This window comes from Apus apus, chromosome 6, assembly GCF_020740795.1.
Source record: "Apus apus isolate bApuApu2 chromosome 6, bApuApu2.pri.cur, whole genome shotgun sequence".
Classification (NCBI taxonomy): Eukaryota; Metazoa; Chordata; class Aves; order Apodiformes; family Apodidae; genus Apus; species Apus apus.
The window spans coordinates 21762400-21784087 of record NC_067287.1 but is presented as its reverse complement, the minus strand read 5'-3'; the positions used below and the strand labels follow the sequence as shown (position 1 = coordinate 21784087).

The 21688-nt window shown below is 38.7% G+C and overlaps 1 protein-coding gene and 1 long non-coding RNA gene across 12 annotated transcripts in view; one reads left to right on the top strand and one right to left on the bottom strand.

Annotated features, from left to right (window-relative positions):
* RAPGEF4 (Rap guanine nucleotide exchange factor 4) overlaps positions 1–16636 on the bottom strand; it is a 135419-nt gene extending 118783 nt beyond the window's left edge. For 10 of the 11 annotated variants that reach the window (XR_007889850.1, XM_051623155.1, XM_051623161.1 and 7 more), the window contains exons 1-3: positions 16528–16636; positions 6061–6203; positions 4880–4968 (exon numbers count right to left, since the gene is read on the bottom strand). Coding sequence is in view for 10 of the 11 variants with exons in the window: in XM_051623155.1 (XP_051479115.1) it covers positions 4880–4968; positions 6061–6203; positions 16528–16592 (297 nt within the window). In the remaining variant the exon portion in view is untranslated. Of the gene's footprint in view, positions 1–4879; positions 4969–6060; positions 6204–6703; positions 6819–16527 lie in introns of those variants that run through there. The other variant, XM_051623157.1, reaches the window with a different exon arrangement.
* Positions 16637–17304: 668 nt separating this feature from the next.
* LOC127386311 (uncharacterized) overlaps positions 17305–21688 on the top strand; it is a 50896-nt gene continuing 46512 nt past the window's right edge. The window contains exon 1 of the long non-coding RNA XR_007889851.1: positions 17305–17374. This is a non-coding gene — a long non-coding RNA (uncharacterized LOC127386311). The remainder of the gene's footprint in view (positions 17375–21688) is intronic.

Sequence of the window (21688 nt, the reverse complement as noted above, 5' to 3'; positions counted from 1 at the left end):
GATGGTCCCAAACATGCAGTAATGTCCACTTCAAAAGAGCCTATGTGAGCACATGCCATTCATGTCATGGAAAGATGTCTAAATGAATCCCCCTTGGCCAGAAACTCCTCTGTAATAGTTTCAATATAAAGCATAAGCTACTGCAGGAAAAACATTACAGTACTCAAAATTAAATAACTTGCTGAATCAAGATCTTAAGATTCATGTTCTATTTTGGGCTTACAAGTTGCTATGTTCCCAAGCACAAACTCAAAGCTGAACATTTATGTATGTCTCTTTCTAAGTTGGGCCTTAATTGATTGTATTTTGAGTAATTAAAAAAAAATAGCATCAGCATTAAAAATTTAAACTGATACAAACTGCACTTTATTAAGGAAATGATACATGCACACAAATATACATAAGCATATAAAACATGCTAATTTTACTTAATACAATACTAGATATATAGTTTAATTCTAAAACATAGGATTCATAAAACGTCTACAAAAATAAAAGCAGGACATTTTGCCATCCCATCCACTACACCCTTGTGGCTGATAATCCAAGAGATGCATGAACACGTTTCAGCATCCCTTTTTGTGTTTAAAATAGCATTGTTTCCCTTTCATGCATCTAATAAGTGGTCATAGGCAAATGTTATTAGGATCAAGTTGCATTAAGAAGACAAATGCCCATAATAGTCCAGTTCTCTGACCTGGACTGCAAATTACTTTTGCATAGTTATCATCATGTAAAATTTTGTATTCAGGAAAATAAAATCAATTATGTCTTAGAAAAGATCTAGGAAGAACCATCAGAAACAAATTTTCAAGAAAGGCAAATATGAACAGGTACTGTTTAAAAGACAGAATATTTGGGAATGAGCACCTAGGCACCTAAAGAGAAGTCTCTACAAGCAGCCTATAATATAGACTATACACTAAAGTTCTGCCTTAATATGTTTACCTTTCAGAGCTGAAACACCATATGCATGCTACCACACTCACAACTGCATTCAAAGGAGCTGTCCATAGAGATGCAGTTTCACAGCCAGCTAGGGAGCAAGCCTACCTGTCTTCTTCAAGACTTCAGAGCCCCATTTTTTTTCTGTCCTATGTTTATACATCTCCAGTCTTCTCAGTAATCAGGTGTGTGTCTCCTATTACACCTGTTAACCTTAAACTCAAGAATCTCCCGTTGTTCAGTGTAGACTTCAGGAGGATTGCTGGCATCTCAAAACTCAGTTTGCTGTTCCCCTTTGCAATCCCAGAAGCAGGGGGGATCTAGCTGCTGCTAATCCACTAAAATTCACACAGCTATTTAAAAGGCAGTACTGAAGACTTAAAAAGATTAGATTGTTTCCATTGCTATCTGTCCTCTGAACACACTATAAAATAGTAGTGTTCAAATCAGAGTATTCAGTTGTGTACTGTTTGACTGACTCTCGCTGGCAGGTAAGACACATGCAGCAAAAGAGTTGCTAAACCCCTCCCCTGCCCCCCATAATTGAAAACCTTATTGAATTTGTAAGAACGTTCTATGGAATGCATGAGAATCAGAAAGAAAGCTCTGCCTTATTCCCTCCCCCACCATCACAAGGCACATCCCTGCATGCACCTCCCTGACTTGTGACACTTTATATTTTCCAGCCTGGCAAACAGAATTTTTGTACTGTGTGTAAACAAAATCATGGTGTCTGAAAGAGAAATGAAGACGAGAGGAAAAAACAACTGTGGGTGCTAGACTGAAAGGGATTGGTCACTTTTCTTTGACATTTTAATTAATTGAATATTTTGAGTTTATAAGGGAGTTGATACACCTAGTTTACTTCTAACTGAATACTTTTCCCACACCATGTACCTTTAATTCACTTCTGCACCTATGTCCCTACCACACTCCATACTATCTCCATGTTTAATTTGAGATCTGCAAAAGCTGGCATTTTGAAAAGTTTGCTTATTATTACTTCAACACAGCTCATTTTGTCCTCTGCAAAAATGTCCTTTTGTAACACAGAAACCGTAAGATACACATGAAAGTAAATTATCTGTTCCATGAAGTGATTTTCCTGGTGCATTACCTCCACTGGAGTATGTTTCAGCCATTCAGGTAAGAAATCCTTATCAAACTGCTTCTAAAGACAACAGAGATATCTTCCCACACTAGAACTGCAGTTTGCCAATGTACGTTAGGCCATCCTCTTTACACAAGACAAGGTGATTTCCTTGAAGGAGGCATTATGCTTCTAGAAAGACTGACCAACTTCTCTTCTAGTTCCTAATTTAAGTATTTACTGATGTATTGTACTGTAATAACATTATTTCCATATCTTTCTATCTAATCCTCTAAAAGCTACCTGCAACATCTTGGACTTTTTGCTAGGTTACCTGGCAGACAGAATTGAAATTAGTTTTATCCCTTAACTTTCAATAAGCTAAGTTAAAACCTAAAGTTAGTACAACCTCGACATTGTGGAGCTCTGCATGTGCCAACACACTCAGCTTCTCAGCTGTCTACATTGGTCCAGCCAATCTCTGTGTTACAATGGGTAGAGCAGTTCTCACACTCAAACTAAGTAATTTATAACTACCTTGGGCATATTTACACTACACTACGGAACAAATGTACGTAGCAACTCCACATCGGTTATCTCCAAAATACATAATGGCTGTTTACATGCAAGACGCAGCAATGCAAGGACTGTTCTGTTTAAATCCCCTTCCTTGTTTTCACTTCATCTTCTTGCATATCCCCGTTGTCCTCAATTTCCAGCAGGCAGGAAATTCTTCCCTTTGTTACATGGACATTTGAGTATCTTTCTTTCACCATCCTTCTTCCCAGCAACACCACTAACTTATTTGGCTTTTGATCCCAGCCCTCTGCACCTTGATACAACTCATGCTGCTGTTCCGTTCAAGCACCCACAGCTCCTCCTTTAAAGCTTTTCTAAAAAAGGCTGTTTGTAAAGTCAATGTCCTGTGTTCAGTTTGGTATGTTTTTTAAAATCTGATCAGCTTAAAAAAAACCACACCAAAACACAGGCAAGACAATTCAGCAATAGTTGCCAGCAGCTATGATACAGTTGGCAGACTACAGGAAAAAATGCAGATCAAATTGCTATTTTGTCTTTCTTCTCTTAATTCCTTCCTGTTTTATCAGATAGGAATAAGAAACTTAATCATTTTGGTTAAAAGGCTCTGAATCTAATTCAGTAAAACACAATGCTGCAGAATCTGGCAAAGATGTCACACTGCATTTATTCCCAGCTTTATTCTGAGACATTACCAACAGTCATCCTTCAGAACCTGTTCATTTCCAAAATAAAGCTCAAAAATTAAACATACAGAAGGCAGCAGTATTTTTAAGACAACACCGAACTAGGAATATCTCTAAGAGGAAGTTAAATTACTTTATATCTCAGTTGTAGCATTGTGTAGGCAATAGTGCAAAATAAAAACTAAATTCAGAACCTGTTCATAAGTGAGTGTAAGGAACTCTTTCTGATAGATTCTAAACAGGCTGCATCTTCTGTTTATTTTGAAGGAGATTTATGAAAACTGTATGACTTATGTACAATATTTATCAGGGTATTTGTTAGCAACAAGATGAAGCAAGACCAAACCAGTTAATTTACATTTTTGTCTGCAATCCATAGTGACATTTTTACCTTAAAAAAAATAATAATAAAAAATCTTTGGTCTCTTCTTGGCTGTTGAATAGCCACAAAATTCATAAATAACTTGTATATAAAGCAGACCAGCCACCACTCACGATATACTAGATGGGTAATCCTGTCAGGACGCTGGATTGTAAATTGTATTGTCCCATTTCAACAGCAAATAAAATTGCTGATCATGATCAGCAGCAGGTAGCGTATTTTACCACCTCAGTGGAACAGAACTAACAGTAACAGAGAAATCTTCTCCAATCAAACTCTTTAAAAAAGGTATATTGTAAATAGTTTAATGTGATTTTCAAACTATTTTAGTGTGAAACAGTGCCTGTACTGTTTTTTAGGTATCCCAACACTGCCCTCCTGGGGCATAATACAGTTTTGCAAGCAATCAGAAAGGATTATTCCAAACCATGACGAAAGTGAGGCTTTATCCATGAGGTCCTAAATATGTGTTTTTTCTTTATTAAAGCATTTATATCTGCACATGGAAAGCTTCATCTTAGCAAAATAGCAAATAGGTAATTTTAGTATTTCTGTTTCTATTAATTCTCAACTTGGACCTAATCAATATTGCTAACATTTTCTGTGAGAAATCAGTGAAAAGTACTGGACCTTATCAAAAGTATAGTGCCATCTTTCAACAAAGACCAGAAAAAAAATCCTGATTCCTTTAGACCTGTGCAGAAAAGAGTCTTCCTAAGAGCCCAGTCATGTTCCAGATTGTGACAATATCAGTGACAGCCAGGCCATGCTGCAAATTGTTAAAACTGGGCTAATTATTCTCTCAATCAGTCTCTACTTAATATAGTGAAGAGGTTGCTAAAAATAACAATATCAGAGAAGTTCCTGTTTGTGTGTTTTGTTTGAACTTTCTGACCAAGGACCGAGTTAACATATTTCCAGGGAATGAATTAACAAAACTCTTTGATCTTTAGCTTAACTTCATACAGCACTACTAGAAAAGACAGAGGAGTCTTGTTTTGTATTAAAATGTAGACTGCTTTTAGGAGCATTACATCTCAGCTTTCTTTAAATCAATGGCATGATTTGCCTCCATTGACAAAGGACAACTAAGACTAAAGGAGGATCAGAGAAACATGTTTGTGACAGGACAAACTACCTGTACAGTATGTGTTGTTGTTATCTATTCCAGCATAGCTCATATTCTTTCTCTGCATGACCGACTGGTTGGTTTCAAAGAAAAAAAATATCTATTTTTACCTGGTGGTTGCTTGTATCAGAAACCTTCACATCCAACGATCCTGTCAGGACAGCATACCAGTTCGTCCCAATATCACCCTGACGAAACACTGAAAAGATGAAACCTTGTGAATGAGAGAAATCTCTTTAAGTTTAGCAACATTAACATTTTCCCTCATATTACTGTACTACTGCAATCTCTGCTGGCACTATAGAAGTTGTCATATCAGACTACTTACTATACTATTTCAAATGACACTGGAAAGCACATTTTAGGAAACAGGTAGATACACTACAGAAACAATGGAAACACAACTGCTTCTTCCCAGTTTGCTTCTCTTTCACCGCTAACTTAGTTAATAAACAAAACAAAAACCCCAAAAAAAGACTTCATTAATAACATCCCTTTGAAAAGCAGAAACTTGCAATGCAGACACAGCTCCAACTGACTTCAGTGTGAGCTCTGGCTGAGAAGCAATTAGAGGACTTCTATGTTCAGGCATTCTGTGTGATTACAGAGCAGCGGATTTCCTATTACTCTAAGCAAGCCCCAGTGCTGTGTGCCTAAAGCATGCCAGATTTACCTGAGGGGTACATAAGACTCTACCAAACACCACAGATCTCCATCAGCTACTCCCCTGGTCCAGCTTTGGGAACTTACACGTTCCCATCACAGGACTATCACTTATTTCTATCTCAGCTTCATAGAACAAGAACAGCTGTCACCTTCATCTGGCACACAGGCTGCCAGAGCAGGCACAGAGCTATTGCACCCCACAGCAGTATGTAACTCTGCCAATCTGTCATGTGTTATCTAGAGTGACTGCAAACCACATGCTACTAGGGATGTGCCTAGGTGATGTACTTCTGCCCCTGACATCACAAAGCACCTACAAAAGAGATCAACAACACATTTACAGAGAAAGAATGAGGCTTAAGTGCAATTACTTGCTTCTAGTATTTCAGCAACACAGTGGCAAGGGTCCTAAATTCAATAATGTGTGCCTTGTTACTATAGATGCAATACACTGTATTTGTAGAGCAAGCAGTACTTTAGCCCTGCCTTCCCCCATAACTAAGTCTGTAAACATTTTTATGGCCATTCCACTGATTGTACTCTCTCATCAATCTTCCAGAGACAATCCCAATCTAACCCACAATTTTATCTACATAAAATAGATCATCATATGAAACTTTCTTACATGTGATTCCTTTTTCCAGGTTTTCATAATACCCACAGAGACATATCTGCTGGAGAAGGCTTGGATGAAATTTCTCAAAAGCTTTCACTTCTTTCAGTCGTGTGAATATTATGTCTACATCTTCACTGGAACGTTCCAAAGGTCTGTAAGGAAACAAAGGACAAAATTCTCAAGGGCAGAGAAACATCCCCACCTGAACACACCAAGCTTACAGATGTTTTCATTAAATGTCACACTATACTGTAAAACAATTAAAATGCATTTCACAGATACATAAGGAAAACCTTTCAAAACATCCTAACAACTGTCCATTATCAACTGATTATTATCATTCAAACACATGCAAACACATTCAAATCATATTATCATATGATTATTATCATTCAAACACATGCAGTGTCCAGAAACCCAAGTTAACTCCAAAGTCCTGCTGCAGGAATTACTGTAAAAGTATATATGATGATAGAGTCCTTATCCTAAGGAGCTTTGAATTATATATAGCTTTAAGTTTGTAAGGGAATACATATAAACAGATGTTCAAACATACAAGACGTCTGTGGAATTGGTGCTCAAAATAAAAGTTCTCTATCTGGCTAAAAGAAATTTTTAGATATAACCAATAACTCTTATATCTACTTCTCACCTTTGCATTTTACTGGGTACAAGCTAACTTGAGTGTTGTTTCTTCACTTGCAAGCAAAAAAGACAAATTTATACCCTCCTTCATGCAGTTACTTTCTTTTAATGTTAGACAAATAAAATACACGAGCAAGAATCTTAACTCTTCATTGCTAAGGGTAAAGAGTTTTAATACAAATACTTAAAATACTTAAAATTTATGACAGTAACACCTTTAAAAAAAAAAGTTCAAGAAAAATAAAATTTTTTAACTCTGACAAAGTAGCATGTGAATCAGCAGCTCAGCAGGTTCAGAAAACTACAACATATTTATGAAAATAAAGTGAATTAGCTCCATAACATACATTTCAAATGTTATTATCAAGCGTTATGAATCAGCAAGTTAAGCCAAACACTAATTAAAAGCATTAGAAAGAATCTTTCATAGCAGACTAAATGCCTACCACTATGCATAGAAACACAGAATGTTCCTAGGAGATCATGCTTGTTCAGATGCAGAAGTCATTTATGTTTAACGGGGTCTCAGAAAGATAGACAACTATGATCACAAGACTTACCACTCACTCAAATGCTGCTAGTTAATTTTACTGACAAAAACGTTCTTTTAACCAGTGGATGAGCTTCTAAATGAACGCAAGTCAGGTAGCTTACAATGAACCAAGACTAAGTTCACAAATACATATCTTTGCCATCTTATTGTTACACCCACAGTGTAAGTACTCCTTCCAATAGAATTATTTTTTTTAAAGATTCCTTTTTGGAATCAGAGACTTAAGAGATCTAAATCTGTCTCAGGGAAGAAGCCCAGATCCTACTCTCACAGAATCTCTGTCTCTTGTCTTTCTCATTAATTAAGTCCAGAAGGGATTAAATCTCTACCCTCAATTATATCCCAACTTAACCTTATTGACTTCAGATGAAAATAATAACTGCTGTATCCAGTTGCTTCAACATCATGGCGACATCTTCTTACCATTTCAAACCACAACCAACTACAATCATTTCCTTTTGAAATATTTCAAGTAAGATTTTTACCCATTCCTTTTTTTTTTTCTCCACTGTGCACTAGCAGACAGGTATTAATATGGACTAACTCGCTTGTCAAAATCCATTTAAGAAGGAGGTACAGTCTGCAAACATATTTTAAATTCATTTATACAAGACTCCTATCCAAACTACACTAGCAGCTGGCACACTAACTCACATAACTTATGGACTCCCAAATTAACAGCAAAACATACCAAGGAAAACAAGAGAGATCACTGTCAGAATATCCCCTTTTCCTAGAAAAACTGAGACTGCTTCACTCATACAGCTGCTCATGGCTGACTCCATTCAAGTCCATCAGCTCATCTGCATAGAACTGACTGTATGATCTCAGTGTTTGCTGATTTTGCTCAATGTAGTTGGACAGTGAAAAAAAAAAAATCAAACAGGGCTAGAAAACAATGTACACCAGCTTGTATAAACTTAATCAAAACCATTCTCTCAGTGCTCTTTCTGAAATGCAAGAGTAGTTCTGGTCCTGTCAGAAGGACAAGATTTGGGAGAGGGATTTAATTCATAGACTGTGTGGCTTTTTTTCCTGAGAGCTGCTCAAGAGACAGGCTATCTAGTTCACAGGAAGGTGAGAACAGGGCTCATTTCCACGGATGTGACAAGGAGTGTCTTGTGTCAGGCAGATGAACTGTAGCAAAAGCTCTGCCTTCTGACAAAACTGCTTCAAGATCCGAGTAAAGTGAAGGACAAGCATTCTCACAGGTAGCTGAGCCATGCTTTGCAGAATTTTAAACATCAGCATAGCAGCAAGAAACCAAACTCAGTATTTATTAGGAAAGACTAATTAAAGTTTTGTGCTCCTAATGGTTTACTGTAGAAAGCAGATGAGCTACAGCATTTTGTATTAGGAGTAGTTACTTCCACCTGGAGTACATGAAGTGAGCATTTGAAGGACAAGCAGGCATGCTCTAAACAAAAAGAGGAATCCAAACTTCCAAGTAATACATACCTACTCTTCCAGCTGTGTTAAAAAAAAAAAAAAAAAAGCAGCCAACACAAAAACATGCAAGGAATTTATGTCTCTCAAACAAGGCACACAGACAAACAGTTTAAGATCTAGCTGTTTAGGTAAGACTGTGAATAAGCATAAAAATTTACTAGAATCCAGTTTTCTGACAATAAAATGCCTTTGGATTTGAACACATCTGGGAAATAGTGTCAGTTTTTAGAACAAAGCGATGAACTAACACTTGGTGTTAGCTGAGGTGGCCATTAGTCCTTACTAGGACATGGAATTTTGCTGTGTAAAAATTCCAGATAGCAGTGTAACAGTAATAGCACTCCAACTCATTTCTAGTAAGTGTTTACTATATATATAACAATTAAACTGATTTCAAAAGGATAATTTTACGTAGTGAGAGAGTATAATGAGTAACAAAATACTACGGCATCAATTAACCACTTTCCCAGTGGCTGCAAAACTCAGGGAAAGTTCAATTTCCATAAAATTATCTTAATTTTAACTGTTGTCATAATCATTAAATTAACATTAGTGAAGATATTTATTATACCAAATTTTGTTTTCTATTACCTAAGTACAAGCTGCCTAGCACGGGACATCAGTACAGAGCAACATACATTTACTTCCTCATTGCAGTTATCTTACTAAATTGCTGTAAACTTGGTTTTCTGAATTGGAATAATATTTAAACAGCTAACATTATAATATATTCCTTAGAACATAAATGACTGAACCTATTAATTAGAAAAGTACTACTGATGGCAGATGGAGAATTATTCAAGCTTTAATGTCACTGGAGTCACACTGACAGGAAGCCATGGTATTAATCCAGAAGGGAACCATCCCCTACCAGGGAGATGGGCCGCAAATGTCCTTCTGTTCTGTGACACTGATGCTGGTATGCACCAGAAGTGTCACATCACTGCTGATGCTGCAGTTGTAATTTGATATCTGTGAGCATAAGAAATTAAAAAAATGCATTTCACTGAGACTCCAACAACCACTGGAATTTCTACTAAAGCTTCTGTCCTTTTTCTGAAAGCTCAATGTATGGAATAGGACTATGGATGAATCTTGAAGAGTGGACAACTCTCTTGAACCAATTAAAATTATTCAGTTCTCAATAGGTTGGCAGAGGTATCAGCTAGAGTAAGGCAAGGGCATCCTTCTTGTAGAAAACCTATGACACTGTCCAGTGAAGTACTCATTGCCTAGGCTGCCACACCAAATTAAAAATTCATTTTAAGTAAAACAATCTGTGGAAATGTTACATTTGCCTTCGTTTTTTTGCTTAAAAAACCAAACAGCTACTTGGTCCTTTATCCCAAGTTTTTAGCATCTTTGTGGGGCAGCTGTTGCTGTATCTAATGTGACTCTTCAGAGCATAGCAAGTCTAATCTAGCAGTAAATTTTTCACACAAGATGTCATCTCTATTCTGCCTCTTCAATGCAACATCACAGCAGTCATATACAAGCAACAGCATCAATGATAGTTACACATCTCTAGCCAATTATGTCAATAAGCCTTCTTCAAAGGATATTTTACCCCTGATTTATTTCATTGTGCAAATTTCAAGCATGTATTTTATAGAGATACAATTGTCTTGACAATGTCTGCCTGAATATCTGTAAAAGGAGATCATAAAAAAATTTGCCTAAAGTGTATCTTCAGAAGGCTGTTTCATATTTTTAAGGTCAAACTCTTCAAGCTCAAATTCTAAATACAGACAGAGGATAACTCTTAACAGATACAGCTTGGGCTAGTATTTCTGTTCATGTGCATCATATATAGCTTTATTAAATAAACTGTTTTGATGATGTTAAGATTAAATACTTGAACATTTATATATACTACAAAAGACTTGTTAACCTGGAAGAAACGAAGATATTATGAGTTTTTTGTGGTTTTTATACCAAGTTTATCTAACTGTAACTTATTACTTTCTTCTGCGCCATATGATGTCTTTTTGGTTTTGTTTTGTTTGTTTTGTTTGTTTGGTTTTGTTGTTTTTTTTTAAGTTTTTTCCTCATAATTCATTTATTTACTTAACCCTGCTCTACAAATTATGCATCTTTCCAATAGATCAGTTTTTAGATCAGTATAATCAGTGGAATGTCAAAAAATGTATTTACTAAGTAACGACATTCATAAAGTTTTTCCTCAAGTTAAAAATACACTATCTGAACAATACAGCTATAATAGGAAACAAAACATATAAACAATTTTTTCATTTTCATATGCTTTTTAAAAAAGAAAATACTTCAAAAGATAAAATTAAATCGCAAGGAAATTTTCTCCTTTCATTTAGGGAAATTTTATGTATATTGCATGCTCTGCAACCAAGATGTGACTAAATATTACTGAATAAGCCCTCCAACCTTCATAAACATTAACTGGAGCTCAGTTAACAGGACAGTTAAAATTCCATTTGACAGAAGTAGATCTGGATGGAATTCCATTAGCCAGCACTGTAGCTTCATAACAGACATTAAAAGCACTTTAATATGAAGACAGACTCTGAGATACATTGCAAATGAAATCTGTAATTGAACAGTATGCACAAGTGACAATACCCTTTGATTCAAACTGGCAACTGCCATCCACCAATACACTATGCTAAATGAACCTTTACCCATTTAGGATCTGCATTGCTACAGCTAATGCAAATTTAAAACTTACAGCAACTATTAAATAACTTCTACAGATTGACATTGATACAGATTGTAACAACTACTGCATTCAAAGATGAAGTAGAAAGTGAGTTCAGGATCCATTCATTGAGGATACTGATAAAGCAGCAGGAGCATTAAATGATCACATAAAATATAGTGCAGAAAATACAACAGAAAAAAGGTAGTATCATAAGAATTATGACCTTGCTAAATGCAGCAAGTGTTAAGATGCAGACAAAAACACTTCTCTTTGAAAAATACCTGGTGCTCACCTGACATTGAGGGCATTATTTCAGTTAGCTGGTTGCTTGGTTTCTACTCCTTTGCTGGAATATGAGTTTTTGTTATAAAAGAAATTTAATTAGCTAAGAACACAGCATTTTAGAGATCAAATCCTAACAACATGCCAGAAATAACTACGGCAATGACAGTTCAGAGAAGTTTCCAGTTTCATCTGCTGAAAGAGAAAACCTACAGAGGCAGAAGTACCACACCCGTCATACAGCCACTTCACAGGATTATCAACTAACTTTAAATATTTCATGTCCTCATAGGTATATTGACATATTAGTTCACTCTGGCAAGGCCATGACAATGTTTATACATATGAATGCCAGGGAAACCTCTTCTTCCCCTTCATAACTGTCTGTAGAACAAGTGTGTAACTTACTGCAACCACATGTAAAAAAAAAAGCTGATACTTGAAATACCTAAGTCTGTAAGCAGAGAATACAATAGCTTAGCTTGAAGTTGTTTAAAATACAATTATTGCTCTCACTACGAGTTATTTTGAATTAATATATTCAATAAAATGCACAGAAATACAAGCTTTATGGCAAGCTATATTGACTGCTATTTTGGTCTCTCTGACATGATGCGGAAAGAAAAAGCACTTTTATACTATTCATCAAAGACTGTACCTTTGCACTGAACTACAAAATCAGCTGCATGATGCAGAAAGATAAATTCATTATTATTCATCACTCTCAAAAGACTGCACCTTTGCATGAGTATAAGAAAGCACTTAGTCTATGTCTCTGTCTCAGTGCTTCCACTCTGGTGCCTGCTGCTGCTGCTGTATCCCCAAGCAAACTTGACCCAAGGATACACCCACCAGCTTAGGCACATACTACACACAGAAAACACATAGGCCAACTACGTGGAAAAGGTTATTTCTCTGGTTTAGCTACAAATAAAAAGGGTAAAAATGTAAAATATATAGAAGACAGCATATGTTTCACCAATCACATTAAAATAGATTTTAAAAGTAATTAAAATAGCATCATAAAGCAATTCTACAATATTGACAATATTGCCTCATAATAAATCTATACCCCATTATCTTGACATAATTACAGGTTATAGAAAGTAACGAACGTTTTCCATATTTCTTTTACAACAATTCTTTCAGAATATCATTTTTTTCATTCTAGCCTATCTGTATAGTCACAACAGACCTGTTGCCTACTAAGCACATAAAAATAACTTACATCTCAAGTTTATGTTACAATGAACTAAAAAAGAAATCCTGATTCAAGTGTTGCTATTACACAGCTTTAGTCTGAACTTGCACTCTACAATCTACAGGAGTTTGGTTTAAGATACAGATCTGAGGTATTATCCTTAACGTGTTATTTTGGTTTTTTTAGAGGTAAATTATGCAAGTTGTAAGTTTAACAAAGAAAGCTCAATATTCACAATATGACCTTGAAACAACTGATCTTGTTTAAAATACTTATAAATAGCTTAGCAAAGACCATAACATTCTTAGCACAACAGGCTGGCAAAGTTACATGCTTTGCTCTGTGATCTGCTCCTCCAGTCTGCTTAAGGCACTGATGGTTATACACAATACTGAGAAAAACACAAGATGCCACAGGCAGGTCTGAAATCCTGGGACCTCTAACTCTTGTGAATGCTGTGCATAATTAAAGTTTGTATTTAAATCAAACCAAGACACTTGTCTGAATTCATAACTTATCAGTTTTAGAGAAATTACAGTTATGTAAAAAATACTTTGTCTACCATTTAGTAAAGATGTCAACATGGAAACTTCCTGGTAAGATAGCCTTTGTTGTGAAATTAAGCACAAGAGTGGAGAAGATACTTTTCCTAAGCTAATTATACACACTTGCATAAATCAGCAGCCATCTTTTAATTATGTGCAGATTAACATAGACTCACTCCCTAGGAAATCAGCGGTGAGGTGACTATTAACTTCAAAGATAAAAAGACTGGTTTCCTTAACACAAAAATTGTATGTCTCCATGTACAACCAGGATGTACACTAGCTCCCTGCTGATACTCCTCTCTCCTGCAAAAAACTGTATCCTTGATAGAGCACAGTGTTCTGACCTTTTCTGTTCCTGCTTTTCCTTACCTGTGCACTTGTGACTTTATATATAAATAACGTCCAGTCTATTTGATGTTTAAGTGCTGATCTTTGGTTTTTGTGGTTAGTAAGCACACATGGAAGCTGCATGGTCAAAGTACTGGTGGCTCTAGGCAGCAGTACCCTACTGTATGTCTATATAATATATTATATACACACACACATTATATACTAGATATACACTACAAAATATGTATATATACTATATATACTACAAAATATGTATATATATATGTATGCTACATGACATTTTCTCCTGAAACACACTAACGGTTCTTCATTTTTATATGTGCTGTCATTTTAGATGTTAGTAGTTCTAGATTGATATTTGTATTGGGAAAAACATTAAGAACATATACAAAATACATAATTTCTGAACATTACACATTTTGTTTAATTCTTTTTAAAATAATTATGTTGGATAATCCTTATTAAATGTTACTTTAATAGTCTTTGCTGAGTCTCATATACAATTCCAAAGCATGCTAGTTTTAAACCTGCCTTGCTCCTGAAAATATATTAAAACATATTAATACTATATTATTTAATAAAAACATGCGGTATCCTACAGAGAATCAAGTCATTAAATTATCCTGTATTTACAGAATCCACACCTAGATCTGAAAATCCTATAAGGTTTTTTAAAAGGCGTAAAATACATTGAAATTATATAATAAGTAAAATTAGTATACTGATAGAACTGACATAGAAAATAAATACACTCTATAAAAACAAGTATCAACTAATTAAAAGCATGTTATCTAATAGTACTTAGATGCCTATAGTACTTTTACAACATAGCTTTATTTTTTAAATAGAAACAAAATGTGTTTCCTATGATCACAAAGAGAAGCATGGCAGAGACCAGGAAAAAAAAACCTACAAGCTCTCATGTCTTGGGATTGTCCTGCATCCATATTGCCTTCTGGAAAAAGAAGGATAATAGTACACAATCTTTAAAGGCATCTGATTATTTCCACTCAACAAACTGGTGCTACTAGCTCACTCCCAGTAACAAAACAGGAAGAAACTTCATCTTATCAGCTCCAATGAAATTCCTATTATAAAAACAGTCAGCATATTCATTTTCATATAAACATATTAGCAGAGATATTTCTAAATTAAATGCCTCACATGTTTCCTAAAAACATTTTTTGCTTCCCAAGGCTATGCACCTCATTAAGCACAAACATCTGAATTTTAATTTACAATGTAGATCTCAAAAAAAAGAAATTACAAAATCAGCTATTTAAAAGTACTGTAGCTCATGCTCTGCTTCTTCAAATCAGCACAGTATCTGTTTACAGAGCAGTCAGGCCCTCTGCTTCACTTCAGTTTTTATATGGCTGCATTACTATCACCAGTTCTGTTTGTATTTACATTTAGAGTACTTTCAGCATTTAAACACATTACTTAACCTCTAAGAGGTTTGTCTTCTTTTAAGTCACATGTCACAGAGGAGGATCAGTATTTCTGGTGGGTGCCTAGACCAAAAGTTTCATTAGCTTCTTACAGTTTGCTGCCTGGACTGTTAAGAAAAACCTAGAGGTGCAGCACTACAGCATTAGAAGGTTACCTGGAAATGGTCGGAATTTTCAGAAGAACAAGGTTCCTTTTGTGTGCATGAAGGTTTCTCCACACGGCACAGCCCCAAATAGCACCAACCATCAAAAGCTGGGTAACCACGCTCTGTAAACTGCTACGTGCCATGTAAGTGAGCTCTCTTAAATTCCTTTCTACTGTATATTTGTGGTCTAATTTTTTGTTAACTGTTTTCCTAGACCACAGGAGACACGGTGAACATTCAGGAATAGAATTATTTAACTTCTGAACTAAAGCAGCAAGTGTTGAAGGCAGGAAATACAGCAAAGAGGCTGAAACCACCCACCATGCAACTCGACAGCGCGAGACACGCTTGCTGCTGCAACACCCAGGGAAAGCACTCCGAAGAACTGGGCGTTTTTTTAAGAAATAAAACCATTTACCTGTATTTTTATAAGCGAGCACACCTTAGCCAGCCGCAACTCCCACCTACACGGTGCTGGCTGCTCACCTGTACCTGACCCGCAGCACACGCTCCCGCCAGCCCGGGCGGCAGCCGCAGCCCCCAGGGCGCTGCCGCAGGGAGAAGAGCCTGCGGCCGCGGAGAGGAGCCTGCGGCAGCCGCTTCCCGGGCGGACATCTTTGCCTCCCCCCACCGCCGGCCAACAGTCCTGCACCTGCTGGCACCAGGCAGGTGGCGAGGGTCTGTCCTTTCCCGCCCCACCTGAGGCAGCTGGGCCGGGGGCACAGGTGAGTGTGGGGGGCGGCGTGCCGGGGCGGGGGGCGGCGGGGAGATGGGGACGCCGCGGGCAGCGAACAGCCGGCACGAGGGGTGCCCGCTTCGCGGTTCTCTGGCCGGCAGCCGCAGGCCGCGGGGCCGCGCCGCCCTCTCCCCGCCACGGAGCCCCCCCTCCTCCACCACGTGCAGCATTTTCCGGGCAGCAGAGCCCGGCGGAAAGCAGCTGTCCCACTAGGGACTGCCGGCGCCTCCGCTTCCAGCAGCCTTCCGAGCCGTCATCCTGCCCCGCTACCCCCGCTCTGCTTCCTCCGGGCATTTTGCTTCCCACCTGCCCGCTCCTTATATAAGGCAGGCGCTGATGCGGAGCGGGGTGTCAGCGCACACACACATTCATACATGCAGGGGGGCAGGTTACACGCACACAGCATCCCTCCGCAGCCGATCCTGTGAAGATGCCGATACCTTTTATCCAGGCAAGAGATCCACTCGCCGGAGGATGAGGAATGGGAGGTGTGAGCGGCGACCATGTTGGACAGGGATTAGGTGGCCGCACACCCGGCTGGCGCCGGCTCCCCCCGCTCGCTCGCCGGTCGGTTGGCCCGTCCTCCCTCCGCCGCTCCCTCCCTCCGCGCGCGGCGCGATGGGCTCGCCCGGGCCCCCGCGGCAGCGGTGCGGGCAGCGGTGCGGGCAGCGGTGCGGGCAGCGGTGCGGGCAGCGGTGCGGGCAGCGGTGCGGGCAGCGGTGCGGGCAGCGCGGGCTCCCCTGGCCGCGCCTCCCGCCGGACCCGTGCGCCTCGGGCCCGGCTGGGCTGTCACCGCCTCGGCCGCCCGCGGCACCCGCCCCGCAGCCGGCAGGTAGCGGCCCGGGGAGGGCGGAACGGAGTTACTCCCCTCCAGGAAGGCGTTGTCCTCCTCCCCGGCTTTCGTGAACTCCTCACTTGAGCCCGGCTTACCGGTCCCTGCCCTTGCTTCACCAGAGGTGTTCTCGACTGGCTTGAGGCGCCGAGGTGAGGGGGGATATACAAGGGTTTTGCTTAAAATCAGCGTCTCAGGAGTCATTTAGCAGCTCTCTGGAGCGCCGTGTCTGTCCCCTCAGTAGTAAACACACAGTAGCTGAGTGGAAGGAAGATGCAGTCTGCATTTCAGGAATTTTTCTGAAGCCTTCCTTCAGCCTACTGGCTACCTTGTCATCGTCAATGAAACTGTGTCCTAAAGACTCTGGTTTATTGTAGGTGAAAAATGAGCTTGGCAGCACAGCCTGTGAATAGGATTCAAAAACTGGAAGGAACACAACAAGCAGCATGAGAAGGGTGAGTCTAGTGTACAGTGAAAACCACCCATACCCTTCTGCTGTGATAGCGCGGCCTGCAAGATGCAGGTTTTGTAAGGATGTTAATGCTTACGTGATTTAAAACGTGAGGAGCCGAGGAAGGAATGCAGAGCAGCCAGTCTCTCTGTTTTGCCAAGTTATACGTGAAATATTTTCTAGAAAATATTAGAACCTAGCTCATATCTTCCCAGGTAATCTGCGTATAGCCATAAACTTCAGCTTACAGTAACACAACCTGCCTTTAGTAGCATGGGAGAAGGGTGGGAAGCTGCAGAAATCTCCACAAGATGCTGGGCTTATATGTAGTTGTTAGCAAATTAAAAATCAAGCTGTGCCTTCCTTCTGGCTTGTAACTCCTCTCTGCTTTACAGTGTGGACACAAATGATTAATTCAGATGCTGATCATCTGGTAGTGCCTTTTACAGTTCTCCATGGGCTATCTTCTCTGTCCTCTCTTCTAATATCTTTCACTGTACCGAGTGTCATTTTCTTACACACACGCACTACTTCACATTTCACATCTCCTTTTTAATGGTCCCATTGCTGCCACCTTCTTCAGCACTTCAACAGAAATAAATGTTAACATCAGGATACTGAACAGTATGATGAAAAATATAAGGCGCTATGTCTTAAAATCCCTTTTGCTAAAAGGATACAGCTAATAAATTGTCATAGCAGAGGAGAACAACAAAAAGCCAGATCTTCCCTTTTGCCTTAAAAAAATTAAAGTGCATGCCAGAGGAATAGAAGAGGCTGCCAGTCAGTGAGATGAAAGCTGCAGCTCTTCCTTTGCTATAATCTGTCGGGGAAAAAAAATTATAAATTCTTGCATCTAAGCAATCAATCTGCTTGAAGAAAGTCTGTTTTGTTCATTCCTCAATATGTGAGTGTTGGGGAACCAATAGAACAAGAACTTCAAATGTAAGAAACTAAATTCTCAAGTTAATTATTTATAACATAGCATGTACATTATGGATTAATCAATAGAGCTCACTAATTTTGTATTTCCCTTACAAAACATTTGTCACATTATTCCACATAATTACAGTTTTCCTTCCAGAGCAATCACACAAGACAGCCCTTACTGCTCTTTCTCCCCTCAACCCATTTTAAAATGCAGTAGATGCTTTTTCCTCTTAACTGGCATCAGGTGTGAGAAAGAGCCCTGAAATTACTCCTAGCTGAAAGGCCTTTATTTTTTCCTAGGGGCTATTTCACTGGCACAAACAGCATTACATACCAGTACCAGCAGTTTTGCACATAGCAACAGCATAGCTCAGTCAGCAAAACCACAGTGACACAACTGTTCAGTGTTTACTCAAGCCACCTCTGTCAAGTCCTCTCCCATCAGTATAATGTTTAATGACCCAACCACTAGAGGACGGGCTAGGCCTCCATAAAAGGTTGCAAGCAGGGCTATTTCCTTGGTAGGCAGATGGCTAGGAGAAAATTGGCTGAGCTTGAAAAGGCAAGACCTTTGGAAAGCTCTCCTGAGATATAACTTGCAAAAACGTTTGTTGGTGCTCATGAACCTACCCTTGACCAAGCAACCCACCTGTCCTGAGACAGCCCTCTGCAATTACCAATGCTTTGATTGAAGGGAATGCAGTGCTTGTAGGCATGAGGGGGATATTGCTGAAGCATCTGGCTGTAAGCAGACACTATCTGTGTTTGAGAGTACCTAGGGGTGACAGCTGGCTTCCAGCCACCAATATGTTCCCCTGATTCCTGTGTCTGTTGAAGTATTGCTCAGCCTCAGGACTCTTCTAATTCAGACTGACTGGACTGAATGTAATTGATAGTACAAGACACTGGCTACAATCCTTTGTCCCTAAAATAAAACTGTATTACAGGGTAAGATATGGCCAGCTCCAGCAGCTTTAAAACATTTGAGTTTTCCTTTCTCCAGAGGAATATTGAATTTGTCAGTTAAGCTGGTTTCAATAATGTTTTGCATTGCTATATGGAAGCAAAGTTAATTAGCGTATGTCCAGAATGAGCACATAAATTCTACCTCAAACAATAGTTTAAAGTCATGTGTTACCCAGAAGTCCTGGAATTAAAATCAAGACTGACAGAATTATGATACGTCTTTAGAATTCAGCAGTGCCCCATGCAATTTAGTTAGGTTTGTAGGAAACAAGATTTATTATCATTTGTACATAACAAGCCTGGTCTAGTGGGAGGTGTCCCTGCGCATGCAAGGGGGTTGGAACTAGATGATCTTCAGGGTCCCTTCCAACCCAAAGCATTCTGTGATTCTATTACATTGTTCTTCCTAATTAATGTGAAATAAAGGCACTGTCCATATCACACTAAGGGCCAACACAAGGAGGATTGTATTAGTTTATACACCTTGAAATAAAATACTCTCAGATTCATAGCATGAATCTGTGACACTGTTTCTCACTGAGAAACCACGATGCAGCGATCGCCTTTTGTATTGTTACTTGGCACAGGTTTAGCAGCATGTTGCACAGAAGTGCTATAAACATTTTTCTCTTTGATGACCAGTATCAAAGCCTTTCTATGGTGTTGCATTTTGAACAGATGGTCATTTGATTTGCACACCTGAAATCTGAGTCTATATCCTGAGATTAATTCCAAAAAGACTCAGAGAAAACACATAGTAAAAAACCTCTTTGAATTATTAATGTTGGCAACATTAGGGGTATGCATAGGTTTCCTATTTTTACTGTAACTACTTTCTTTTCAATACGGATTTTCTCCATAAGATTTTATCAAATTCTTCCTGTCTTAGAAAACTAGATAATCTTTTTAATCCACTTCCCCAGTTGTTTCAAGACTAACTAGCTGGGCTGGGAATGGAAGGCAAAATCTCGGAATCTTATTTCACAGGAAAAAGAAAGACTATTGCTATAAATAAATGAGTTATAACGTGGTCGCAAGAGTATTGAAAAGATGAATTAGGTGATGAAGTATAGTTCTTTGAAGATGCAAATACTTTTGAAATATAGTTCTTTGGATATCTAAATGTTCTTTAATTTATTAGTGTTTAAATCTTCAGACACATCAACATACTGGGTTTAAACAGAACTTTGCATGCACAACTCAGGACAACATAAGGAATTTCAATATTATAAATATCAGGAAAATACTTTGCAGTTGCCAAAGATACAAGGCAGGCTGGGACTCAGACTGTGCCATGTTCCTTTTCAGTACGACATTGAGCAGGCAGTAGAATTTAGTGCCACACTAGACCCACATAGCCTGCCATCACGCTCCTTACTTGGTGAGTAAAGGACAGAGACATCAGTTGCTTCTTAATGGACCTGAATCAACCTGATCAGCTGAGGCTGAATCATGGACATGGTCAAGAGAGTCTGGCTTTATGCCCAGTCATAGGAATAGGGTTCATGGAGTGCTGGGCTGGCTCTCTTCATACCCACAAGGGCCTGACAGTTTCCCACTGTTTGGACCTGATCTGACCCTACAAGTGTATAGAAGTAAAGTTTGTATTGTCTATATGTGTAATTCCTTATTCCTTTATCCTTCCTTGCCAGCTTTGCCATATTTCAGCAGTTGTAATTTTTTTATCAAAGTTTGAAAGGAAAGGTCTTTTTCTTAGCTGCAGAACCAGATGAGCACATTTTTTACTGTTCAGATGAGTTTTGTTTTCACAACTTAGTGTCAGCTCTCTCTGCTGGATACAGATGAATGTACCTCTGAGCAAGAAGAACACTAGTTCGTGGCCTGCCCCTGAATTTGCTACAGCTGCTACTGAAGCTGTTAGACTATAATAATTTGCTATTACAAAATAACTAGTTTTCATCATTTTACTGTGTGGGGTCTGAGGGAAGCCTTGGAATTCCTAGGAGCAAGGTGCCCCATTAAACATCCTTGTGGTTGCTGTGTCTTCATAGATAACTAGAAAATTTGTAATGTGTAGAACATGATCCTCCTTAGGTCCCTTATTTGCATAATAATGGATCTTTCCATACTAAATTCAAGTAAGTTTAATTTTTAACATTACTTAATCACTGTAGGAAATTTATTCTTCCTAAAGACAGTTCCCCATTTCTCCTAGCAATCAGTTCCAGAAATAAATATATCTATTTATAATTATGTTCACAATTGTGTTTTTGTATTGATGCATAGGTACTTGAAAACAAAATTCTCATGTCAAGATTATTCTATTTATCTCTATTTTTTTATTATTCATGAGATGTGTGACATAAAATCAGTTGACTGTGGTCCCCCTGAGCTCCTTGATAGTTCATGAAACAACCTCTCAGTAATAGAGACTTTTATTTGTGACTGTCACACCTGTCCT